This window comes from Pleurodeles waltl, chromosome 6 (genome assembly GCF_031143425.1).
Source record: "Pleurodeles waltl isolate 20211129_DDA chromosome 6, aPleWal1.hap1.20221129, whole genome shotgun sequence".
Classification (NCBI taxonomy): Eukaryota; Metazoa; Chordata; class Amphibia; order Caudata; family Salamandridae; genus Pleurodeles; species Pleurodeles waltl.
This window is the reverse complement of record NC_090445.1, coordinates 1,051,192,897-1,051,220,757: the sequence shown is the minus strand read 5'-3', so window position 1 is coordinate 1,051,220,757 and position 27,861 is coordinate 1,051,192,897. Positions and strand designations below refer to the sequence as shown.

Below are 27,861 nucleotides of genomic sequence, written 5' to 3'. Positions count from 1 at the left end.
GTGACTGCTAATACCTACTATAAGAAATTGTCAGGGCGAACCACAAAACTCACCAAATTAACCTTCTGGTAGCTTATAGAGTAAAATGTAATAAATCATTTGACACCAAAACTACAAAAATCCAATCAGTAGAACCAGAGATATGCAATTTAAAAGATTTAAGGTAAGTATAGCACCTAAAACCACAAAATGCCACTTGTGGCTATTTGCTCGTGCAAGACCGGGCAAAGTTACAAGTTCATAAATATTACCTTCTAAACTTCAGCACAAAGAGTCTAATTCGCGGTGGAGGAAACTTTGAGGAGCAGGGAGAGCGCTGTGGATTGCTGTCACTGTATTGCTAGAGCAGGTCAGGATTCATAGACAGTCATGGCAGGTAGCATGAAGTTCTTGTTGGGCATCGCCAACAGTCATTGCTGGAGCTTTGCTATGGCTTTCACAGAGGTCTGTCATTTGTACATCTCATATGGCCGGTAATCGCTGGTGGTCACAGTAGGTCAAAGAGTTGGTTTCTCCAGAGCTATGTGCTGGCGGTCAGTGTGGGCAGCTAGATGTAGGCATGGCAGGGCCTGTTTGCTGTCACAAGGTGCCCAAAATTCAGGATTTTGCATTTCCTTCTCGGAGCTCAACTAAGGTCAGCTGGGCAGTTGAGCTGAGGCCTCTGGAGCTTGTTGTGTCCTGTAGCTCAGAATAGGAGGCCAGCTAACTTGCCCTTGCAGTCACTCAGGTAGCCTGGGATGAAACAGCAGGACAGGCCTCAGAAAGTAGGGCAGTTCTCTGGCAGCAGGATAGTCCTTTGACTGCAGTATCCACAGAACCAGGAGTGTACTCAATAGTCTGTGGATCCCACTTTCATACCCGTTGCTAGCTTTAAAAGGAGAAACTTCTGTATTATATAAGACATGCCACAAAAATGACTTATCATCAAAAGGCAGCATTGGCATACTTATTTAGCCTTTAGAAAACCAAAAACACACATCAATAGAGGAACAAAGGGGACCATTTAAATTTATGTGATTAATCCCCACCCTCTCAGTGGTCGACTCCTATGGAGAATCTTGGAGCAACCTAAAGAACTGGAGCCTGGTATACAATGGGTTTGTGTGTAACTCAAGACAATCAGCTATACTGCTTTTGACATCTTCACTTATGTCATTTATGAACACAATATCATAAATAATTAAGGGACTTTCAATTTACCTGTGACTGAAAATAGAAAATACTGATGTATGCTAGGGTGCTTTCACCATCTTCCATAACATCCAAGACATAGGTCGAAAGCTACAGTGACTATTATCACATCATATGCTAGCAGTGACTTTCTTGTAAAAACACATGTAAGTGCTTGCATCTGACTTGAAAAAGAGACACCTACTGACAACTTGTACTATTGCAGCTTTTCGAAAGAGTTTTCAAACATTTGCACTTGACTCAAGGGGGACAACCCATAATGACTTGCAGTTCTGTAGCCTTGCTTCAGGATTTTCAAGCACCTGTATCTGACTCAAAGGGGGCATCTAGTATTCATGGTACTGCAGTTTGCAAAAGATTTTTCAAGCATTTTCATTTGGATCAAGAAGGACATTAATAAGAGCTTACACTACTTTAGCTTTGTGAAAAACTTTTCAAGGTTTTGCATCTTGCTACACTTTTTGGTACTACTGCTTTGTGAAAGACTTCTTTTTCACTTATATCTACATCATCGAAGAGACCCCTAGTAACAGCTTGCAAGACTGCAACAGTGTGAAAGACTTTTCAGGTGCCTGCATCTGACTTGAGAAGGACATTTATTGAAAGCTTGCTCTTCTGCCACTTTGTGAAATACTTTTCAAGCACTTACTTATAACTTGAGAGGGCATCTACTAACTTCATACAACGCTATACAATACTGCAGCTTTGTGAAACACTCTTCAAGCACCTGTATCAGACTTGAGGGGGACATCTTGTGCTACTGCACTTTTACGAAACACTTTTCAAGCACTTGGTTCTGATCCAGCTTCGCAGTTTTGTGAAAGATTTTCAAGGTACTTAGATCTGCCTGAAGAAGGGCATCTAGTAACATCTTGGCTTACTGCGGGTTAACGAAAGGCCATACTTCGTGCTTAAGCTGTTTCATGAGCCTCATGCTTTCCCAAACAATCATATTAAAATATATACACATGTAAATATATACAGGAGCTTTTGGTCAGATGTTTTCATTCTCTGTTCAAGTCTCATTCACATTTTGATAAAGTCCACCAAAGCATACAACATGGGGCAATGTATAGTCTACTTATGTCATTGGTTCTCTTCAATGTGAGTGATGACATTCTCCTTGGCACATGTACCTAAAGACTAGTACATGGGACTGAAAGAACCTTTATTTACTAATAATTAGTATTAGCCGTGTATATATTTGCCTCCTTTCACAACATGCAAGAAATTTAGAGATGGGACCAATAAGAGCTGCCATCATCCTAAACCAGAATTAGAACAGATAAAAGAGCGTTTTAAATAGCTGGATAAAAACTGCTTCCTGGGCACAATAAAAGTCACAGTAATTACTCTTTTCATCATAAACTAACATTAACATATATATTTAAGGTGGAGATTGGAAAGGGGGAAAGATTTTGTTATGTTATCTTGCAGTGAGGAACTTCATTTCCCCAGTTCCTAGTGCTTTAAGGTACTCCCCATTCAGGGTTTATATAAGTGAATTCCTATTCCCATATCTCAGGGCACACTTACTGCTGCTGTGTGAAGGAGGCCGGAAAACAGGAGAGAGTTTGCTACTGTTTGAAGAAGAAGACCAGAAATTCTGGAGACCTGAAAGAGCTCTGTTGCTTCATGCAAAGGCAACTTTAATGCACTTGAATTTTGAGCTCTATATGAGTGCATTCTATTCCTATGGCAAAGAATGAACATCGTATGTGCCCTCGCTGTGCTCAGGCGATACCCAAGCCAAGGGCATGCCTGTCTGCAGTCCCTTAAAGCCCAGAAGAGACTGGACTTGGCCAGATCTCTTGGTCTGGTGTTCCGTGACCATGGGGAAACTGAAAGCTACTGCTTCCCAATGAACTCCAATTTAGGCAAAACATCTATCATCGACCATACCTGACACTTTTTTAGAAGACACTGTGGGAGTTCTGAATAAAAAAATTTAGAACACTGTTTCATGTTTTAAAACTGTTCAACAAACTGATAAGAATTAGGTGCCTGGAGGCACAGAGTCAGCTGAGCACAACAAACCCACAGTTTGTAATGCCCGAAGGGAGAATTGTGTATAACCACAGAAGAGATTTATAGACTTTTGTCTGCTTTCTCAGAAAGCCCAAATCCCATTTTTCTTCTACCTTCTAAAAAGAAAACACTTACGGGTGATTTACTGACATTTTGCACTGGCTTTGCGTCATAAAAGTGATGCAAACCAGCGCAAAATATTTTTTCAATTAGTTCCTTTCCAGTGCAAAACTTGTTTTGCACTGGAGATTAACCAAAAGTAATGCAAAGCAGTATGAAGCACTGATTTGCATCACTTAGCAACAAGGGAATGTTACATGAGTGTCCCCATGCAACTACCCACCATTTTTTATGCTAAACCATATCTACAAAAAAATGTGAGACAGGGTTTTGCGTAATAAAATAACGCCTTTTAAATCAAGGCATTAAAAGGAGAAATGTTGTAAGTTATCCCTTGTTTTCCTACTTTGCATGCGTTCTGCACTGTGCAGCACACATACAAAGTAGGAACAGTTTTAGAAGTGTCTAGGCATATTATTTTGCACTGGAAGGGTGCCTTTCCAGTATAAAACCTATGCTAGAATCTCGCGCACAGGGTGTGGCCAAGCACTATGGCCGTGGGACGTGTTCTCGGGGAGCTTGTGCTCCCCGGCCTAATCCTACATTATATCCAGGGGTGACCATGATCGTAGGTTCCCCCCCCCACGGCAGGGGAAGGTGCCCAGACCTTGCGGATGCCCTTGGTGCCTGGTTTGGTGGCTCTGGTCCACGGCTCCTGGGCCGAGCGGATCGGCCAGAAATTGCTGGGCCGTGGGAGAAGGAGGCGTGCTCATGGCGGCCCCGTCTGGCATACCGTGCTCAGACTGGCATAGTGGGGGGAGTGATCGCCCCCTCTATTGGAGGAATCCTGGATCGACTGGCCTGGTGGGATCGCGGTGCCGCGACGTGGGCAGATCCGGTTGCTGAGGTGCTACGGCCCAGCATTGGAGTGGGTCTGTGCATTTGAGCGCCTGCGGAGGGCCCTGGCTGGGCCCACCTGTCAGTCCTGGTGCACGGTGAGGAGAGGGGGCCTGGTGCCAAACTCTAGATCGGCTGAGTGGGGGCAGTGAAGGAACAGCTTGTAGCTCATGGACAAACTGTGATGCTACCTGCATGGATGGGCTGCGGACTCTAGGGTGGTGAGTTGGCTCGCCAGTGAAGCGCCTGTAGCCCAGTGGTGGGCCTGTCTGGTACAGTCGTATGGAATTTGCAGCTTGGGACTCCAGGGGAAGAACAAACATACTGACCCCAGGGCTGCTAGTCTACAATAAAAACGCCTTGCGGCTGGCGTGGTGCACAGCCTAGTGACTGCTCCGGCTTCTTCGAGAGGTGCTGCATTTGTCAAGCGCTTCTGCTCCCCGTCTGGGTTACTTGTGGTGCGGACGCCGCGTGGTCTCTTGCCAGCTGTGGTATGGGACGGCACCGACAGTTGGCAACATCGCAGGGGAATACCATTGAACAATACACCACACTGGTACCGCTGCTGCAGCACCAGACACGATCTGGGGGACCTGAGGATGCCATGAGTGCACCCGGGACCACTGGTGAACCTTTGCGGGTGGAACTTCTTGCAGCTATACAGGGCTCCAGGGTGGCCCTTGAGGAGAAAATAGAGATGATGGCGGTGGAGGTCAATCTCCTGTGGGCGGATCTCAGGAAGGTCTCTGAGAAGGTCAAGGTAGCGGAGGGTTCCATAGTGGAGCTGCAGACGAAGGGGAAAACCTTTTTGGTATGGGGTGGCAGATTAATATACTGACGTGGAACGTCAGGGGGCTGAAGAATTACACTACACGGTATAGGGTGCATTCCTTTTTGAAGCGTCATAAGTTTCATATCGCCTGTCTCCAGGAAACGCATAAGACTGAGGAGGAAACTCAAAATTGGCAAAGAAATGGCAGGGTCAGATGTTCTCCTCATCTTTTCTCCTCTTACGCGAGAGGTGTGACCATATGGATCGCCCTGGGGTCCCCTTCACTCATGTATATAGTGAGGTGGATGGTGAGGGGAGATATGTGCTTGTGTAAGGAACGATAGACGGCGAGCCCCTTACCATACTGAATATTTCTGCACCTAATGAGGATGAGCACGCCTTTTATGAAGGTATCCCTGAAATTATAGGGGATGGGATGGATGCGCCTCTTATTTGGGCAGGTGATTATAACTGTATCCTGGATGGCGAAAAGGATCATCTCCCGCCCAGATTGGGGACCAAACTACTGATGACAAGATCCCTCGCTGAGGTAATGCACAATTAAGGGCTATGGGAGGCATGAAGGGTACTATATCCGGATGGCATGCAGTATACATGTTACTCTAAGACACACAACACACATAGTAGGCTTGATCGGTTTCTCTTGGGTGGCCTGAACTCCTCACAGATTTTGCACGTTAGTCGCCTGGGCATGGTTCCTATCTGATCATGCACCTGTGTTGATGCAGCTGCAGTGGGGACCCGATAATACTGAGCTCACACGTAGTTGGAGGATGCCTGTGGGCTTTCTGGAAGATGATGGGTGTCGTGATAAGGTGGCGTTGCCCATCAAAGACTATTTGGACCTAAATTGGTCCACTATGGATTCTAGAGGTACAGAATGGGAAGCACTGAAGGCTGTTGTGAGGGGGTGTGCATTGGTACCGCTTGTGGGATGCGTAAACAATGGAGCAAGAAAGTACTGAGTGGGAGGACAAGTTGGCGAGTTGCAGTGTCAGACACCACTTTCACCGGAGACTGAAAGGGAACAGCTTCGGCTGTACAAGATGGTGAACAACTGATGGGACACATAAAGCAAGGTAACACTTCGAGCATATAGACAGTGCGTGCATAGTTAGAGGTATAATTCAGGCAAATTATTGGCGTGGATCCTAAAAAGAGAAGTGGAGCACCCTTACAGCATGCTGCGAAGTGGATGACTGACTCTGACAACTGGGAGTAGAGATTGTAGGATTGTTGGGTGAGAAGATGCTGGTGAATCTACTAATGTCGGGTGGCCAGTCTAAGTCAGATGTACCATATCTAGTTAGAACTACTGCTTGGATATGGGAGCAGGTGGTCAAGAGGGTTCTCAAACGTGCCCCGTTTGATAGAGAGTTAAAGATCTGGGACTTTGCCCGTTTCAAGGATATGGATACCTTAACGTCAATGGAAGGCTGGAGATTGGGAGGATGTGAAGTGGTGGGAGATTGATACCCCAACAAAGAGTTTATCTCATTCCTGGATGCTCGGGATACGTTCGGACTGGGCCCAGGTCAGTTCTTACAATATGCCAAAATTGAGAGTGTGGCCAAGGAGATCTGGTGTGGGATTCCGCTGGCCCTTAAGGCATCGTCGGTGTTGAATGGACTATTGAATTGGGGAGATGAGACCCATCTGATTATTCGGTTTTATAAGGCCCTTCGGGAGGACAAACCTGGTCCTATGAGTGTTGCGCGCAGGGCAAGGGAGCATGATTTTGGAGAATCTCTGGAGGATGCGGACTGGGCAGTGGCATCATCGCTAGTTCGTGCGGTGTCCTGCAATCACAGGTTCAAACTATTACACTTTAACTTTGTGCACAGAACGTACATCACACCTGCTCAGCTCAATAAGATTAACCCAGCAAGGGGGGGCGAGTTGTCCTAGATGTGGCCAGTTGGATGCTTCTTTTCTCCATTTGGCCTGGTCCTCTCAGATGGTGTACTAATTCTGGCGGAAGGTAGTAGGTAGAGTGGAGGAGGTAATGGGAATAGGGCTCGAAGTGTCACCTGTGACATCTTCAGAGGAGTGGTGAGGAGGCCACGGGGTAGGAATATCCCATACAAACTCACACAACTGGCCTTAGTGTTGGCCATATGCAGGGTGGCCATTAGTTGGATGAGCTCCCGGTGCCCGTCCATCTCTTGCTGGATTCAAGACTTGATGGAATGGGGTGCTGCCAAAGAACAACATATGCGTATGACGTGGAGAGGGGAGGGGGCACTCACGGATGTGATTGTGTGAGGGACATTACTGGATCGGTTCTCCGGTGTAGTGGAGTTAACTACAGACGGGAGCACGGATGAGGGTGACTGATGGAGGGCTCTGTGTCTTACTTACAGGAGCGATGACCAACTGTGGTGAGATCGTGTCTATGTGATTCTTAAAATATGTAAGATTTTGTCTCAGTAGATCTTTCTTGGATGGGTGGGTGAAGTGTAATTTCTACTGTAGTGGGTATTACAGATTCTTATACCTGACTGTGTGTCTGCCTCGTCCTATAAGAATCTGATCATAAGGTACAAAAGAAACAGATTTTGTCATCCTTGTATTGATGAGCACTGCACTGTAATGTTTTTGATGGTTATGTTTCTTAAAATCAATAAAAACAGAGTTATAAAATAAAAAGAATCTTGCACACACCCTTGCAGTAAGGCGCTAAGGTGTGTGTGTGGGGAGCACGGCAGCTGAAATCAGCGCCGGCCCTAGGGAGAGGGGAGGAGAGAGCCATATCTCTACAGATATGGCGCTCTCCTGCTTCCTCCCTGTCATGCAACACAGCGCAGTATTTTTGGCTGCTGAGCTGTGATGCCTGACAGTTTAATAAATCTGGCCCTAGGAGCTAGGGTAGCAAAGATCATTCTATTAAGAACATGTGGTGGGCTGTGTCTGCTTGCCCTGGTGCTGGATTGGGATTCTCTGTCCCACATGTCATCGCTGCAGAGAGAGGAAGGGGCCACCACCGATTTCCTAGCACCACGCACTAAAAAACGTCCTTCCACCTACAACAGTGCAAGATGTTTGGTGGGCTGTGACCACTTGTCCTGGTGCCGGATTGGGTTTCCTTGTCCTTGCTGCAGAGAGAGAAGGGGCCTATACCAATTTTCCTATGCCATGCACTGAAAAGTGCCCTTCAACCTAACATGGCGCGGGATGTTTTGGGGGCTGTATCTGCATTCCCTGGTGCCGGAGTCTGACTACTTATCCCAAAAGTCATCACTGTGAGAGAGAAGGGACTGCCACCAATTTCCCTGCACCATGCACTGAATGCACCCTTGCATCTACCATGGGGTGTTTGGTGGGTTGTGTCTGCTTGCCCTAATGCCCTGGTGCTGGATTGGGACTCCTTGTCCCTGAAGTCATTGCTGCCTAGAGAGGAGGAGCTGCTACTGATTTCCCAGACGACACATGCTGAAAAGTGCCCTTCCACCTACAGTGGTGCAGGATGTGCCCAGGACTCGCCCGGGCATGTGCCAGGTGAACACCGGGCTCATCTGTGCCTGTCTAAGGGTGGATGAGGCAGGGCGTGGTCACCCCTTTTGGACCCTTGCACGTACACTTCGTAACAGATAAGGTAAGATCCCCTCATGTCATTTGGAACCATCTGTGACACTATTTTGCTCGGCATCCACCTGGAAGGGGGGTGTCCTGTATACTAGGAATTAAGAGGAGCAATCGTGGCAAATGCTTCTGGCCAATCTGGTAAGTAGGCCCCTTATCCTTGTCCAGTGAGAAATTAATTGTTGCCAGCGCCTCATGCAACTTCTCATTTTGATACCAGTCAGGCCAGAAGTATAGGGTCGAACTCCAACACGTAGCACATAGCTATTGTATATAACTGATTACACAAGGCCTGAGCTTATTGGCATATTTTGGGTTGTCTGTGTTGATACCATTGTAATTTTGTAATCAACACTCTATTGGAGGGAGAGATTTTCTGTTAGGTCCTTGGGTGATTGTGTGACAGTGCAATCAAAATTTAGATGCACCTGCTAACTGTAGCGCACAGGCATGGATATCCAGCTATCTCACTTGAGTGTTGGTGATAACCTGAGAGCATCCACAAGGCCCAAAATGAACCTTACTGAACTACACATGGACAAAAGATTATCAGGATATACCTCCACAAATATGCCCAAACTGAATGTAAATTCAAAATGAAAATCTAGGATCACAGGGGATATTACTAAACATTATGATATCATTATGGTCAATGTACCAAAACTTTTTTTGGGCTTTAGGAAACCACAGGAATCATTGATCTACAAAAGATTACACTGGCTCAGAAAAGCTAGAGGTTGTAGTGTAGGTCAATCATTAGGGAGGACATAGTAGTAGCCTCCCGCTTCACTGACAAACATGCTACCCTTGACTGTATTGGGCACTGGGTTACCAGATCCTCGGGGTCTGTGCACGTTCCCAATGCGTCCACCACTGAACAGCTCCAAGACTCTGATAGATAAATTACAGAGACTGAGAGAGTTCAAGAGGGGAAGAGGGGATTAGGAAGGGAACAGCTGGGAAGGAGACCTGTAGTAAGAAAAAGGTTAGAACACACAATATGAAAATTATATCTCCTGAAATCAATACTAGACTATGATTCTAAGCCTAGTCACTCAGAGTTAAGTTTTAAAATGACTAAGTTTCAAGATGGCCGCATACCTGTAGGGGAATCAAGATGAATTAAATGAAAACTTTCTTATTCAAGTACTTTCCTTTACATGAGAATCAAAAAAAACATTCTGACTAAATTTTAAACCAGTCATATAAATCCTGTTTTGAGAATGTATAATAGGACCATACAATATTGCATCTAGAAACTCTGGCCTTCTGTGTACTCTTAAAATGTTTCAACACAAATTGCAAACATTGCAGAGATATATATATATATATATATATATATATACATAGTAAACACCATAAAAGGATTGTGCACCATGAATAACACAATATGGATTCAGGAAACAAATCACATAACTTATCAACTCAAATATTACATAATAAATATCTTAGAATAGTGGCATACAATAAACAACATGAAATAAGCTTGAGGAGAGAATCGTGCGTCTTGCAGATTTGAATGTCACCATGTAAAATACCAAGAAATGGTAGCACGCAATGAATATCAAAGTCAAATCATCATTAATCGAATTGCACGTCTTGCCGATTCGTAAAACACAATGTAAATGTCAAGAAATAACAGCTCACAATAAATAACAAGATCGAAGTACAATGAAACGAATCGCGCTTCTTTTGGCGATTCTTAAGCCACCATGTAAACGTCAAGAAATGGTAGAGCACAATGAACAACAAAGTTAAATCCTCATGAAACGAGTTGCGCATCTTGCCAATTCGTAAAACATCATGTAAATGTCAAGAAAGTGTAGCGCGCAATGGACAACAATGTTTAAACACCATAAAACGAATCGCGCGTCTTGCAGATTCTTAAGCCATAATGCCAGTGTCAAGAAATGGTAGCACGCAATGAATAACAAAGTCAAACCTTTATGAAACAAATCGCGCGTCTTGCCTATTTGTAAACCACCATATAAATGTCAAGAAATGGTAGCGCACAAGTAATCTGTTACTCATTTAAGAATTAAACCAAGAATATGAAAATTCTCAATAACGGTGTCGGGATAGTCCAACCACCGTCTTACCGCCTGGAACAATGATCACCAATGAAGGATGAAGGGCAGAAGACTGGAAGATCCAAATAGGCCGCCGGGACAGGTGCTCAGGAAGAAGCTGCTGCTCTGCACCCGGACCTCTGAATAGTGAGCACTGGGAGTTGGGCTGACTCTCTTTTATAGAGTCTTGGCCCAGCTCAGAACCACGCTCAGGCATGTTGCAGGGAAAGTCTCTGGAAGGCCCTGGAAAGGGGCCACACCCTAACACACTCTGAAAACCTGCAGCAATACATTGCAAAGGAACAGTATTTGTAAGCATAAAAAAAATAAGTTTTCAGGATTGAACTCTGCAATGCAAAAGGTTAAACCACAACATATTAGCACAATGCATAAATTACGTTGTTTTGAGAGTGCTGGGTTTTTGCATGTATGTCGCCAATAGAGCGTGTACTGCTCTGGTGTTGACAACTGGCTTATAAACCATGAGGTCTGATAGCACTGGAGCATAGGTTTAGGCCAGACACAGGGTCACAAATAAGGCTAAAGACAAATCCCCCACAGCTTATATCAGACATTAGCATTAGCAGTAATTCCAAGGTACCTATTCGCCCACAGATAAACCCGGATTTACCTACTCCATTAGAAGACTACATTGTAGACAGAGCAAGGGTGTCAGACCACCTGCTCATCAATTAGATTGTGCAGTAGTTATACCATCTTCAACTGCCCAAGGGGACGAAGTATATAATGAAAGTGGAAAGGGGAACCCACTCCTGCCTGGTGGACAACTCTCTGAGGCTGAAGCGACTAGCTACACTAATAAGGGGAATAATGACTCAAGTAACATCATAAAACTGCTATCCTGGAATGTAGCAGGGGTAGGAGCTAAGGTAAATTACCCCAAATGAAGTTCTTTTAAAGACCAGCATCATATTGTGCTACTCCAGGAGACAGAGCCTGTATTTAGGCTAGGGTAAATCTCCTTTTCAACTAATGCTATACCATCAAGCCTTTGGTGGATTGCTGATTTGGGTAAGGATGGTCCTGCTTGCAAAATGTGAGAAAATCATGCCAGACACTGGAGATATACTTGGTATTGTTATCACTGCTAGTTTTCCATCTGGGGCTAGACACATAGCTATATTAAATATTTACATACGGTCACTCCCCAATCATTTGAAATCACCCACTGTTGGCAGCCTTCCTGATTCGATTGACAAGCCTCATATTAGGCCCACAATAAATGCAGGTGACTGTAACACACACTTGCAGGCAGGGATTGTATCTCAGGTTATGACTAAAAAAGTATATGAACCCGGGACAGTGATTTCCACAGCTGTGGATTTAGCCCATAGGCAATCCAGGTTTGCCAATCTGATGGCCTCACATGGGCTCAGGCCAATGAATGTCTGTACTCTTGCTGAAACCCCATGACCGACCTTTAAAAGAGGATTGTTTGGAAATCATATTGACTATATTTTTGGTAGAAACCAAGCTCTGGACTCACATGCTCGACATGGAGGTGGTCCCCAGAATGTATAGCAACCATGATGCGCTTAGTGCTAAAATACAAGGTAGACCTTTCATAGAAGCACAATTTCCTTGTAATATTCCATTATGTACGATTGCTATCACAAATAATGGAAGAAATGTAAAATGGGCCTCATTTTCAGGAAATACTATAATATTATCCCAAATTTACCATTTATTTGTGGGCATACTGGGCCCATATGAGCTAACTGTTAAAAGATTGATTGACTTTGTAGGTGCCCATTGCAAATTGATTACCAGCTGAAACAACACTTTACAAAGGAAGGGGTCACCCACAGGGAAGTGGTACACAGACTAATGTAGATCTGCCAAAACAGCTCTCCTCGAAACACTGAAAAAAAGTGAGTAAAGAGAAATACTTGAGTCAAGAAGAAGCCATAGGGCAATTCTGGTCAAATGTAAAGGTAATGGGAGACAGCTTAGTGGACCAACCTCACAGAATCATTATCCAATAGGAACACGAAGGCCTTTTTTTAAATTAATAGCAAATTGGAATCATCTCATTGATGATCAGCTGGAAGCAGTGATAAAGCGTGAAGCATGGATTTCCCACTTCTTTGGACCTTATAACACATGGTATAATGAACCTTCCCCCGTATACCTCCTTGTGATTCCAGATTACTGCTCAGATATATCAGGAGTAAACAACATGTATAAACTTCACCATAGGCAATGGTAGTATATTTTAGGTCTTGTCCATGGTTGTGTACTCCTGTTCTTTAATTTTGCTCAGTTATGATATCAGAGAGCCACTGTGTGCAAAATTCCTTTGTAAGTGGTGCATTTTATAGTGAAATGACAATGAGTGTATTTTAACTTCTGTTTTGTGCAAAGCTTTATGGCCTATGGCCAAAAAAAAGTATTTCAAATACTAAGAAGTTATAGTCTCAAGGTGAGAACCCTTGTATTGATGCTTATGTTTTCTTGGCAAAAATAGTTCCAACCTATCATCCACTTTGGATAAAGTTATGCAAAAATGGTTTGCAAAGGAGTGTTTTCCACCCAGATTTGCTCAACGCTTCACTCTGTCAAAACTCAGGAGCATGCCACCCAAAATGAAATTCTGCCACACAATCTATCACTCCCCATTTAATAGGCAAACCGTACACTGTAACCCGCCTATTCCTTACACAGTCATATCAAAGAGACTTTTTTGCAGTATCTATTGCCGAATTTATTGCAGCGAAGACAATAAAATCTGACAGTGGAAACTGAATTTTTCTTGCTGTTGATCTCTTGTGACTACCCTCAAGTCCCCTCCATGTCTCATAGTGCTAAAAACATCCCTCCTTTTGATGTCTCCCAAAGTGAAGGTTTCTTGCAATTAAAAACAAGGTTGTTCATTGAGTAAACAGGTATGCAAGTACAACAATGGGGCCCAGGATCAGTCACAATTATATTAGCATGGGTAGAAGAGTGGGTTGAGTAGGAGAGTCACATAAAGAAATCACAAGTAACTGTGTAGTGATTAATTTTAGGCAACCTAGTTTAGTTTTTTAACAACTTGGCACATTTCCAGGAGGTTAATTAATTTTGTATGTCTAGTCATTCTGTCTTTGTTTGATATTTTAATAGTCCTGAACGCTGTCTGCAAACATCAGGCTCCTTTGATGTTGGAAGTATTATGCTACCTAGATCTCAAGAGCCTATTCACATTACACATATGGCATACAGGAGCCACTTGAATAACTTACTTACCAACAGTCCCTACTTCATCTTTTAAAGTTTCTAATGAGACAGATATAAATTGTTAGCATTCCTTTTTTGGAGAATCATTGTTAGTAATAATAAATATAAGGGCAATAATTTAGTTTCTTGTTACGTTGCAGGTTTGTGCACAATTTTATGTGATCAAGACTGGTTTAATTACATTACTCAGTATCAGATAATAATACTACAAGAAACCCAGTTGATAGATGTTGTTCATTTGGATGCATTTACCTCAAACGTTGCCTCAGGGACACCATTGTTGTCTGGGAATGTCAAGGAGAGGGAGTAAGGCTTCTAATTTTGATTGCTTTATGAATTAATTGTACTATGAAGGATAGATCACCAGGTAATGATGCCTGCTGGCTCTGGAAATAAAATGTTGAAAAGATTGGAATTACTTATCATTTATTACAATTACATTTTTAATATTTCCGGGGCACATAATGATATGACATTATTCTTTCTTCTGGATCAGTTCATGGATAGTAATCCAACTCTAATTGGAAGGAAGTGAGCTATCATTCTTGCTGGTGATTTTAATATTCAACTGGAGGAGATACTGACAGATCTAAAAGACAATGGAGAAGTAGATCAGTATAGAAAATGTATTCTCACTTCCATGTACAATAACTACAACCAATGATCTGCACTTCTTCAATTAATCAGCACTTGGAACTTACAATGATCAACTTATGACTTCATAAGATGTGATCATTCCTCCCACATATGCAGCCAGATGTTCATCTAATACTGTTAGTTATATCTCTGTGCCTGAAAGTTTGTACGGTCCCATTTCATACAATAATATTAGGAAGAGTTGGTTTAGTGATCAAAATTCCATTATGTTGAAACTCGGCTTATCACAATCATATGGCACTAATTGTGAAACTGTGCCTTGCAATGAAAAAGTATTTATGGTGTGAGGGTGGCTTCAATGGGAAGTAGTAAAACTTGAGATTGCTTAAATAGGATAATGCCGACTTTATTGATGCAATGACATGCTTACAAGACATACCATTCATTTTCTGAAGTCTTAATTGCATTAACATCTATTACACAGGCAATCCATCCTGTAGTGTACTATTATAATAGACACCATTCCATACAAGAAAAGTGGTTGGATAAAGCTTGCAGCACTGCTAATTCAGTCTTAGGACTGACATAAATCGCCCCCCCCGGATCCAAGATGAAGTGAGGAAACAATTTCCATTCATTTACGGAAATAAAGTTATGCAACATAAGGCTTGGGAGAGCCTTAGCTTGTCTTGTAAGACCAAAGATGCTGCTGCCTTTTGGAGGATAATTTGGATCTGTGAGCTACTCTTCTGGTGGCTGTCCTAAATTATTCACTGTCAAAGGAGATTCCAAGTTCTAACTGCCTAATTTATATTTTGACAGAGAGGGAACTCCATTGCAACAGCGATGGTGATCCCTTCCCGCCAACACAGTGGTGCATCCACCCGATTTATATGCGGGAGGGCCATAGGTTCAATCACAGCAAATACTACTCCATCTCCCCTGTGATCAAATCCTTCCAAACACCTCTATTGCACACCCATCTTATTTAGTTGGGTGGAATTAAAGGCCGGTTTTCACTGCCCATCACCACCGGGAAAACCCTGGGGTAAGGGACAGTGAAAATGGCTAAATGCTTGCCTCAGCATGGGAGAGGAATTCCATGCAGAGGGTAGCATTTTCTTTTTTATTTTCAAAAAGAAAATCCTGCTTTGGGATTTTCGTTTTGAAAATGAAAAAAAAAAAATTTGGTGCAGAACTCCATTGTGTTGACGGAGTGCTGCACCAAACTGCAAAAAGCATAGACCGGAATCATTGTAATGATGGTTCCTGCCTATGCTTTAGAAATGACCACCAGCTTGGCGATTATTTCTAAATGGGATGGTCTGACAGATCACTGTGGAGGTCGGTTTTTTAGCAGTTTGTGGGCCTGTTTTATGGCCTAGTAGGCCGGTTTCTACTGTTGATTTTCCTTGTATTACCAAAAACATTGCCTTCAGCAAGCACAAATGCATGGATTCTCCTATACCTTGCAAAATACGTTTATGAGGTCAAGAAATGTCCTTTAGAAGCACAAAGTTAGCCTGATTCGCAAATGTGGGTCACTTTTTAGCTTTCTAGTTCACTAATGGGGACCACTTTTATTTTGGTGCCCGAGTCTGTTTTTTGCCCAAGTCTGACCCTGGACAAGGGTGATGTGTAACTTTATTGACTTTTCTTTGCAATCGATATTGCTGTTAAAGTGGTTAGTAGAATCTTGAGGAACAGAACTCAGGGGGTTATTCCAACTTTGGAGGAAGTGGTAATCCGTCCCAAAAGTGACGGTAAAGTGACGGATATACCACCAGCCGTATTACGAGTCCATTATATCCTATGGAACTCGTAATACGGCTGGTGGTAAATGCGTCACATTTGGGACGGATTACCACCTCCTCCAAAGTTGGAATAACCCCCTCAGTCTTCAGCACCAGTGAAATCTTTATGAAAAGTTAATATGTTTTTTGATCTGGTATAGGAACTGTAAAACAATGTATCCACCTGTTGTTTAGCAAATATGTGTCTGCCATCGGAGGCTCCTTTTTTATGGCTCGTTTTCCCCCTTTGACAGTGTAAAAGAGTCTTAGCTCTGGTCATTTTTAAGCATCAAGGGGCTACGACTGATATTGTTTATTTGAAACTGCCATTTTCTGATTTAACAGCTAAGGTGATACATGACCAGGAAGATGGAACCAACTAGAGGGCCATTTGAAAGAAGCTAGACAACAAACACCAAGTCTGGGCACTAATTTATTCTTCTGCTTTCTAGGCAGATGATGTAGTATTAATGCCCCGCACCAAGTGGCTAAATATTTTGATAGATTTGTAGCATGTCGGCATAGATTAGGATTTTTTGTTTTAACTTTGGGTTCTGAATACACAAAATCTAGAACATTCGCTTTTAGTAGCCATGTTGTGGAGAACGTTGGAGAATTAATTAAAGTTCGGCACATTTTAGCCAAGATAACTTTGATTTATTCAGTTGCTGGAGAAAATTTATGATTTCTCTACAAAGATTGGCAATCAACCCCTCCTGTGAATTAGAACCATTTGTACTAGCAAGTGTGCTCCCACTGTAACCTATAGTGCTGCGGTTACAATCTGAAAAAAAATAGATTCCACATGAGTTTGATGTGTTTTCCACATATCACCCAGCATTGTGTTTGTCATTAGGTAGTGGAACATAATTATATGAAAGATGACATCAAACGTGCTCCAATCCTTCTATGGATTCCAATTTGATGTAACATCAAACGGAGTTGTGCCCCGTGATTACATATCAGCTCAGACTATGATACATTTTATGTTAAAGTTGCAAAGCTGTTTTTTTTATTTCTACAGTTGTCTCGTGACATATCTTGCCACAAGAACGAGCAGTTTTGAAAGTTGGCCATTTATGTTTATCTTATAAAAGGTTGATTTTATGTTTTTGTACTATTTGATCTGATTTTATTTGACGTAATGGATATGAATGATATATGTTTCTTTATTATGTTTCTTTAACAGAATAAAACTAAATTAATGTCTCTAATAGAAAACAAGCACAAATATCCGAATGGCAATTGTGAATATGCTATTATATATATGTTGAAGCCACGCCCTCTCTCCCAGCTATTGTTATGGAGGCAAAAGCACTTTTGAATTTTATTGACATTATTCAGTCTCACTGTCAGCAACAGGACATATTGAAAGGGGTCTTATCTCTGCATTCTAAAAGGGATAAGGCACTGATAGAAGTCTCCAAGACCTCTACTAAGAGCCTAAATGACTACCTTGGACTGAGCAACCATGTTACCTCGTTCGATCTTGTAACAGCTTGTGGCACTGTAGCTTTGTAAAATACTTTTCAAGCACTTGGATCTGACTTGTGTGAGACATCTAGTAGCAAGTTGTGCTAATGTAGCTTTGTGAAAAACTCTTAAAGAATTTTCATCTAATTTAAGACAAACATCTAGTAACGTCTTGCAGTGCTACAGTTTTGTGAAAGACTTTAAAGCATTTGCATCTAATTCAAAATGGATGTCTAGCAACAACTTGTAGTACTGTAGTTTTATGAAATGTATATTTTAAGCTCTTTTATCCTATTTGAGAGGGACGTTTAATAATGCTTTGTATAATTTATGGTGCTAATCCAGCAAAGCTCCACATTAGCGCCATAAATTATGATGCTAATGTACATACAACTGCCATGGTGTGCCGTATGGTAAATACTGCACACACATGGTGTCGTTATGGGACGCAATGTGTCACTAGAAAAGTGGCGCATCATGAATGATGCACCACTTTTCTGTAAATATGCCCCTGTGTATATTGTTGGTTAGAGCAAGAGCGGAATTGAAATGCTGGATATTCCTGTACAAAGTACCACATCTCAAAGATCCTATAATCTTCAGGGAAATTACTATGCGAGTTACTAGGTTTTAGAAGTACCCCATAGCAGCTAAACATCTATCAGTGACAGGGGAAATAATATGAATTTATTGCCCCATCATATTTGAAGTTCCACTTAAAAACGAGGCTAATGCCTATTTATTCAGAGACAGATTATCTGATCTGAATTGATCATAGTTGGTAGCATCTAGACGCATTAATGGTTAGGTGCAATAAAAACATATGAATATACCCAAGGAAGATTTCTCCCAGGTTCAATTACTATACAAAGAATAACAATCACTTATTTAATTACCCTATTTCCTATACCTTTTTAAACAATGCCCCTGTGCAGTATACTAAGTCTACCATTCTTGAAGATATATAATGTACTTGTAATTATTTTCTCTTGCATTGTAGTTCATTGTATTGCAGTGAATTGTGCCCTGGAGTTGAGTTTTATATCAATGTAATAGTCCACCTATAGATAGACCACCTTAAAGTGGAGAAAAACGCTCCAGTAAATTATGCCATGGCATAGTGGCAGATAATGATGTATTGATTTCATTAGATGTCATGTCCATCCAGTGTATTCCTAACCTCAATAGGATGGTACAGTTTATGGTGGCGGAAGGGTTGGACTCTGGTCCTGGGGCAGCCATTTTGGCAATAATCCCCTAAAAACAGATGCTGACATTCCTTGAGAGTAAACCCGCACACCCAACTAGACTCTATTGGGAGAGTGTCAATCCCTTTCTTACCTATGCATATTCTTGGAGTCCACGACGTTCATCCCTTTATGGGTAGTGTAATGTGCAAAATAGTGTTAATGGGGACTGTGTCAAACATGGTTGTCCTTTTTAGGTCAAGCATAGCAGCGCTGCTTTTCCGACGTGTTGCTATGCATTTGGGCTTTTAACCACACTCACCGCACGCCCATCACTATCACTTGTGCTTGCCTTTCAAAAATCCTTTGTTTTTGTTGGTAACTGCTTTACCTTTGTACCTTCTAGGGGCGGTTTTGTTACTGCCTTGGCCATCAACCCTGTTACATGGATAATTGCATTTTCGTCAATAACTTTGACTGTGAGTGAACTTGTTTTCCCTTTTGGTCTCTCTTCGCGCTCATGGCGGTGCTTTGAATCGGATCGCTTCTGTCAACTGTTTTATTTTTTATTGACGGTCCAGTTATGAATTTACAACGCTAATAGCTCTAACGCGAGCAAACGTGACTGAGCATTGCAAATGCTTGTTTATATAGATATAATTTAAAATCCTAACCCAATTAAGAATTTGTATTACTTGAAAAAGACAAAGGCACTCATTCACTAAACGTTTCAATCTTAATGTAAGTTAATAATTCTAACAACTGAATGTTTTTTCACTTGGACCTTTGTGGGTAAAAACAAAATAGCTCACTAGAGGGGTCAAATTATGTTTTCAGTAAAATGCAGCGAACTCTGGCAATCTACTCCCTACAGCGCTGAAAAAGTAACATTAAGCAATAGAGCATTTAAAAAAAGACTTACCCCCTTTATTTAAACGAAAAACTTGAGGGATTGTAAATGAACCCTGTGCACCAGTTCCTGTCCCCAGCATAATTTATTTGGTGCTAATTAACAAGTAAAGATCAGTGGTCATATCATTAACACTCCACAAAGGCATAGAGTGGATCTGCACATCTAAATTTAAGAAAACTGCACTGTATACAGCATTTACGCTAATTCGGCACTAAAAAGTCAGTGTTTACATGGAAAAGATTTCAAGAATGTTTACATTAATCAGGAACAACTGTGTGTATATGTCAGAATTGCATACAATTAATGCACGGTTGTCTGTCACTTTCTGCTTATTCTTTCCTATCCTAGTTAGAAATACAAATCTAATAAAAGGTTTTCAAGGCAAAAGAATAAAAACAAGCTAATGGCAGGATATTATTTGGTGCAAAGTGACAAGTGCGGGCAGTGTAGTGACCATTGAATGCAAGAGAGAAGCCTAACTAGCATGGGAAAGGTTAGCCCAGTCACATTATTGTGAGGGCTTACAGAGTTTTATGACAGTTAATAGTTTTAACAAATCACAATCTGTTGGCTTAAGATCCTTAATGTTTGGACCCTGTATGTCAGAAGTTGAGTGGGGTCCTCCTCAGGACGAAGGGGAGAGCCACTGATAGAGACCACTATTTTGAGAAAAGGAAAGAAATACACAGACCAAATGTTTTGTTTTGTTGCGGAACAGTACTTAAGGGATTCACCAAGTGAGTCTCCTTTCTTGTTCTAGGTGAGTCAAACTACCAAATTCAAAGTAATATACAATCCAAATTGAAAGAGGTTTTTGAAACATAGCATAGTAGTGATACTTAACCAGGTTGTAGCCAACTAAACTATGATAGCGCGAGCCAGAAAAATTCTAAAGAAGAAAATGCAAGACTAAGCCCATGACAACCAAAAGTCACCCAGGAATGAAAAGTGAGTATATAATTACTGATCGATTTTATAGAACATTTGGGAATGTGTCTAAAGAGAAACATAGGAGTATAAGTATGTGTCTACTAGCAATGTGGTGTAAGTGCAGAAAACAGGTAAACAAAAATTCGGGCAAATGATTAACAATAGTTCACCAATAACATAAGTAAGGGGATAACAGAGTAATATTCAGTAATCAACAGGAAACAGAAACATAGCAAAGGGAGTGTCAAGTAAAAAAAATAGACAATCCATGTTATGCGCACCATACAGAATAAACAGACTTGAATGGATCGAGGTGTAGGGGGAATAATAGCAATTGCTTTCATGATGGGGCAGGTGAGGTCATCTTGCTGTTTATGTCTGTAACAGAAATAGTTGTTGTTTTACTTTGCTCTTGAAACACATGCTGTAATCAAGTCTTAGGTCTTCAGAGGGAGCATTCCAAAACTTGCTCCTAACTCTGCTAATGATCTCCCAATAAATTCGAAAAAGTGCTATTTTGACATACACACATTTTAGTCAGGAGTGGTACGCAGAGATATGTCGCTTTAATTTTGAGGAAAGAGATCTGAGAGGAATTTTGAAACTTTCTCATTGATTGCTTTCCAGGGAAGGATTAGAACGTTGTATTGAACCGTGGTGCCCTATGGCCAGCAGATACACAGTTGTTTTATCACATTCCATAAATTTGCACGTGATACTATGTTTTATTCATCGCAGTTTTGGAAAGAGTTTTTGGAGGTTTTGCATTATTGCAATCTGGCTATAACTACTATAAGACATTTGTGTGTTTGCTTGACAGCAAGTCAAATATTTTTCACAGTCCACTGAGGTGGAAATTGTCTGAACATCCTATATTTGTGAGTCAAATAACAGCAGAGAGTCAAAAAAGGCAACTGAATTCCATGCCACTTCTACCAAGGGTGGGTGGCTGATGTAGCTAGCGGGCGGCATACATTTATCAGAAGGTTGTGGTTATTGTCTTTGACAAAGATCTCAGGTTTACCACCATTGGGAAAAGACCATTCTTTTGCTTGCAGTATTTGATTTACCATTAGTACTTAAGTACCCCTGAATGTGTATGTTGTCAGCTTACATTTGTCTACGGATTCATCTTTCCTTAAACAGGTGGGCTACAGGTGTCAAGTAATGGTAAAAGAGATAAGGTGACATGGAAGAGCTTTGGAAGAACCCAAAGACTATTATTCTGGGGAGTAGTGGCCTATAGTGATCCATTGTCTTGGAACTTTAGGAAAGATCTAAACTAACCCCCAACATTCCTAGTAATGTTAAATTAGCTTATCAGGTGGCTTGTACATTTCTTGTGTTCTACAGTGTCAAAAGTATATGAAAGGTCCAATAAGACTACAGCAATTGTCCAACCCTGATGTTCAAGATCATATGCCTTTTCCCTACAGTCCATGATTGTCTGCTTCTGTTACTCTCAGTAAGTGGAAGCCCAACTCGATACTGGATAAAACGTTGCTTGACTGTAGCTCTGGAACTGCTCATGTACCTCTGCTTCTAGATTTATTCAACACTACAATGGTATGGTGGAAATTGTTTGAATGTTTGAAAGATTTCAATGGTCTTGCCTTGATATTTTAATTAGTAGGAGAACTGCTGGGTGTTAAATATTGGCTAAGCATTGGCATCTTTATAACGATGCACTGATGATGCTGGAGATGTCCTCTGCCGTAGCCCCAATATTTTCTTTCACCATTGTAGTGGCTCTATCATCTTTAATGGAGCCTGATAGTCTAAATTTGGCAACACATTTCTCCATAACTTTATCAGACACAGGGTAAAATACTGAAACTGAGAGGTCATTTTTAAAGAGATCCAATGTGAGAACCTTGGATCTCGATTTGTACAGGTGTCATTGCCAATGTTGTTCCAGGTATCCTGAATTTTCCAGGGAGAGTAATTAGCTTAAGAATCACATAAAGATTGAAACGGAGCTACACTTTGGGCCAACTCTTTACAGAGCTTAAATAATTCCCATCACAAAGCTTTAGTTGGGAATATTTGATTATTGTAGGGTAGGAGTTTCATGAATGCACAGATTTCATATTTTGCTGTCATTTTATAAAGCGTACAATTGCCCCAAAAACATAACAGTGCCTCTCACGAGAAGCCGACGCTGTGCTTTCTTTGGTACATGCATAGTAATTGATTTGCCCTTAATCACAGCACCTTCTGTGGAGGATAAGATTGGCATCTGGCTCACCAGTTCCAAAGTCTGCAGCTTTAGGCCATGGGTCACATTTCCTGCCCCACTGCCTTGCTTATATCTCTCATCATGCCCTTTCATTTTGGCTTAGCTGAGGATTGTATAAGGCTTGAATAGTCATATTGTTCATTTAAGATTTTTGATCTTAAGTGGTGGAAACCAGTTGAGAACCCTATAACGTTGGTGTAGAAATGGCTGGTGATATTGTCTGGGTGGATGTGGGGGTGTAGATTAAGTGAAGTTTGAAGCATTTGAAAAAACATGTTTCAGACTTCTGTCATAGCTGTAGCTTCTTGGGAAGGTTCGCACAAGCTCACAATGAATAGTGAGTTGGATATGCAGGATTTCAATAAAGCATGATATCTCCAAGACATACGATGTGAAGGCAAAACAATTTGGGTAGGTTGTAATCTTGAACCACATCTAGACGGTGGTTTATGTAATAGGTAAATGTCTTTTGTCAGAAATGTAGGCTATACAATAACAGAAGATCTTTCACCACTGTATGTTCCTTGTAAGTGATTATTAAACCCCTCCCACAAGTATAAGTATCTTCGTGTCCAGATCTTGATGTTTTGAAATCTTCCTATAAATATACTACAGTGTTTAGTGGGGAGGTAGAGTACCCTGCTTAATATGGTGAAGAGTTCCCTCATGATACATTTTACTGTTAATAGTTCAAATGCCAGTTATTGTGCAATTAAATTGGTCAGAATAACAAATGGCTACCCTTCTATCACTTTCTTCTCCATTTTTGTCAATGTCTTCAATAGGTTCAGCTATGCTTAGTGCATGGTTTACAGTGGACCTAGCATTGTTAGATGCACAGGTTGCACCAACATTGTGAATGCTCTTTATGGGGAGGGAGTGACAAGTTATTTTTTCAAATTGTTCTTTATTGGCTTTTATGTTTTAACTGTACAAATGTACACATCAAGCAATTGATAAAAAAATTCGACAAGTGAAGGACAATAGAGTAATAGACATTGTAAATGCTGCTCCTCTAATAAAACATGGTGTGGTCGGTTATACAATCATGCATTCCCTCTAATAACTGGACAATGTGATAGGTGAGTGAGATACAATAGTTTGTTAGTAAGAACAATAAACCAAACCATAAACCTGTGCTCCGTGGGAATAAGCATGTCTTGTTGACCCATGACCGTATCACTGCGATAGTGCTAACTCTCCAGTTCACTGCCCATTAAGGACAACCAGCAAAGTTGTCCCCAACGCCTTACTGACAGCTGAGCATGCATCCCCCCCACCCAAAGCCAACCTTTGAGTTCAGGTTCTCCTCCTTTCACAACCAGAGTAATCCAAGGGACCTCTATATATTAGACCATGTTCCATACTGGCGGCCATCAGGCCAGCCTATCATCTAACTGAGCCTCCATTTTGATAACATATGCATCCCATGCAGTAATGCCCTGCAGTGCCCCAGACCTTCGCATGCTGAACATATGGCTTCCTGTTCAGCTATTGCCCCCTTCTGGCGATGCTGGTGGGTGGGGGTTCACATAACCTCCATGCCATTGCCGTGGTTTGAGTTGTTTCATGTTGATTGTGGGAGATTGACAGCATGTTTCTCCCTTACCAAGGTGGCTGTGTGTGGGAGTTTGGAGTGAATGCTAGACGGCTTAACTCCACTGAGGAGTAGAGGCACAGCAGGAATCGCTCCAAGCATTCCTGTGGTAGAACATTTGTACGATGCACTCTATACACCATGATTAAATGTGCATTGATCTGCATACATTATATGCATGATTTCTAGGTTTGTGCTTGTTGTCACGCACAAGACCTTATGCAGTGATAATACATTTTTAATTCACTGCATCAAAATTTACCACAGGTCAAGCATGTCTGCCTGCTATTCTCAGCACAGACAGACCACCTGGTGATTGCTAGTGAAATTCAGACCTTTTACAATGTGATCAGTTCTATATTACTAGAACTTTGATTGCTATGATCTTCAGCTGATGCAAGTACTTGGCTTTGTGAGTGCTGTGTCTGAATGAAGAGTTTTATCTGCATGTTTCTATACATATAATGTTACCTATTTAAATGTTATTAATGAAAAAATAATAGATCTTGCTAACATTTTCTACCTCTATAGTGCCAATTTTAAAAGGTGATAGTTGTTAACAAATTAACCAGGTGGTATGTGTTCTTTCCTTTTAGGTGGGAAAAGGCAGTCAAGAAGGCAACTGAAAAGTGACCGGGATAAGCCTCTTCCCCCTCTGCTGGCAAGAGTTGGTGGGAACATTGAGGTACATTTGTTATTTTTGTCTATATTAGTAAAGGTTTTAGGTCTAGAGCTCGCCCCCCGCGTCCGCAGCACCAACCTGCTGTCTCCTGCCTCTGACCCCCACCCACGCTGCTGCTAGCGTGTTCGATGCTCTCTTGAGCCGTTGTGCCGTGTATTCCGCCGTCCTGTAAGTGGTTTCTGTTTTCTTCTGCGCCTCGCCTCTTGCGCGTCTGCCCCCGTTGTGCCCCTCTGATTGCTGTGCCCCGATTGTAGTTTGTGCCAATACTGTATTTTGTGACTGTTTTTCCGATTTTGTGCCTGACTTTCTTGTGCCTTGTTTAAGTTGTTTTTCGCCCCTTGGGCGCTCCCCCTTGCTCTCCGCTCCATGCCGCTGCCTCCCTGCGGCCCCGCCACCCCGCACCCCCATTCGCCGCTCCCTCCCGCCTCCCGCCTCCCAGCTGCTCCTCCCTCCCCCCTCCCTTCTTAATGGCTGGCGCTGCGCGTCGCGAGTGAGCGACCTCTGACCTGTTTTAGGTCTAGAGCTCGCCCCCCGCGTCCGCAGCACCAACCTGCTGTCTCCTGCCTCTGACCCCCGCCCACGCTGCTGCTAGCGTGTTCGAGGCTCTCTTGAGCCGTTGTGCCGTGTATTCCGCCGTCCTGTAAGTGGTTTCTGTTTTCTTCTGCGCCTCGCCTCTTACGCGTCTGCCCCCGTTGTGCCCCTCTGATTGCTGTGCCCCGATTGTAGTTTGTGCCAATACTGTATTTTGTGACTGTTTTTCCGATTTTGTGCCCGACTTTCTTGTGCCTTGTTTAAGTTGTTTTTCGCCCCTTGGGCGCTCCCCCTTGCTCTCCGCTCCCTGCCGCTGCCTCCCTGCGGCCCCGCCCCCCCGCACCCCCATTCGCCGCTCCCTCCCGCCTCCCGCCTCCCAGCTGCTCCTCCCTCCCCCCTCCCTTCTTAATGGCTGGCGCTGCGCGTCGCGAGTGAGCGACCTCTGACCTGTTTTAGGTCTAGAGCTCGCCCCCGCGTCCGCAGCACCAACCTGCTGTCTCCTGCCTCTGACCCCCGCCCACGCTGCTGCTAGCGTGTTCGAGGCTCTCTTGAGCCGTTGTGCCGTGTATTCCGCCGTCCTGTAAGTGGTTTCTGTTTTCTTCTGCGCCTCGCCTCTTGCGCGTCTGCCCCCGTTGTGCCCCTCTGATTGCTGTGCCCCGATTGTAGTTTGTGCCAATACTGTATTTTGTGACTGTTTTTCCGATTTTGTGCCCGACTTTCTTGTGCCTTGTTTAAGTTGTTTTTCGCCCCTTGGGCGCTCCCCCTTGCTCTCCGCTCCCTGCCGCTGCCTCCCTGTGGCCCCGCCCCCCCGCACCCCCATTCGCCGCTCCCTCCCGCCTCCCAGCTGCTCCTCCCTCCCCCCTCCCTTCTTAATGGCTGGCGCTGCGCGTCGCGAGTGAGCGACCTCTGACCTGTTTTAGGTCTAGAGCTCGCCCCCCGCGTCCGCAGCACCAACCTGCTGTCTCCTGCCTCTGACCCCCGCCCACGCTGCTGCTAGCGTGTTCGAGGCTCTCTTGAGCCGTTATGCCGTGTATTCCGCCGTCCTGTAAGTGGTTTCTGTTTTCTTCTGCGCCTCGCCTCTTGCGCGTCTGCCCCCGTTGTGCCCCTCTGATTGCTGTGCCCCGATTGTAGTTTGTGCCAATACTGTATTTTGTGACTGTTTTTCCGATTTTGTGCCCGACTTTCTTGTGCCTTGTTTAAGTTGTTTTTCGCCCCTTGGGCGCTCACCCTTGCTCTCCGTTCCCTGCCGCTGCCTCCCTGCGGCCCCGCCCCCCGCACCCCCATTCGCCTCTCCCTCCCGCCTCCCAGCTGCTCCTCCCTCCCCCCTCCCTTCTTAATGGCTGGCGCTGCGCGTCCGCGCGCAGCGGGCGCGCCAGGGGCAAGCCCGTCTGCGCCTGTCCGTGCCTGGACCGTGCCCAGCGCCACCCCCCCTGGTCCTCACGCCCCCCGCAACTCCTACTTCCGATACTCTGCCAGAGATCTCCTCGCCCTCAACCCTGGCCCCTCCATAGAGTGCTTCCTGGCCACCCCGAAGCACACCAAAGGACCTTTTTCCTGCCGCACCTGCAACTTCTCCTGCAACAGAACAACGAAGCCAGCAACAAACAACACTAACCACCTGCACTGCATCCTCCTCAACACACGCTCCGCACGAAAACACGCCATCGAGCTCTGGGACTTGCTCGACACCACCGCCCCAGACGTGGCCTTCCTGACCGAAACCTGGTGGAACGACTCTTCGGCCCCTGACATCGCTATCGCCATACCGGACGGATACAAGATCACCAGAAGAGATCGAACCAACGGAATCGGCGGAGGAATAGCCATCGCCCACAAATCCACCCTCAAGATCCACACCCACACGGACGACACTCTCAAGACAGCCGAACACCTCCACTTTCAGATCCACACGGACCCCAACACGACCCTCAGAGGAACCCTCATATACCGCCCTCCAGGACCAAGAGCCCCTTTCAGCGACACCATCTCCGACCTCGTAAGCACCCACGCCCTCGCCTCTCCAGACTACATCCTCCTGGGAGATCTAAACTTCCACCTT

General features: G+C 43.4%; 1 protein-coding gene across 4 annotated transcripts in view; it reads left to right on the top strand.

Moving 5' to 3' along the window:
• CHD5 (chromodomain helicase DNA binding protein 5) overlaps positions 1 to 27,861 on the top strand; it is a 981,350-nt gene that overhangs the window by 686,568 nt on the left and 266,921 nt on the right. For all 4 annotated transcript variants that reach the window (XM_069239999.1, XM_069239998.1, XM_069239997.1 and 1 more), the window contains exon 28: positions 25,186 to 25,274. In XM_069239999.1, the coding sequence (XP_069096100.1) occupies positions 25,186 to 25,274 (89 nt within the window). The remainder of the gene's footprint in view (positions 1 to 25,185; positions 25,275 to 27,861) is intronic.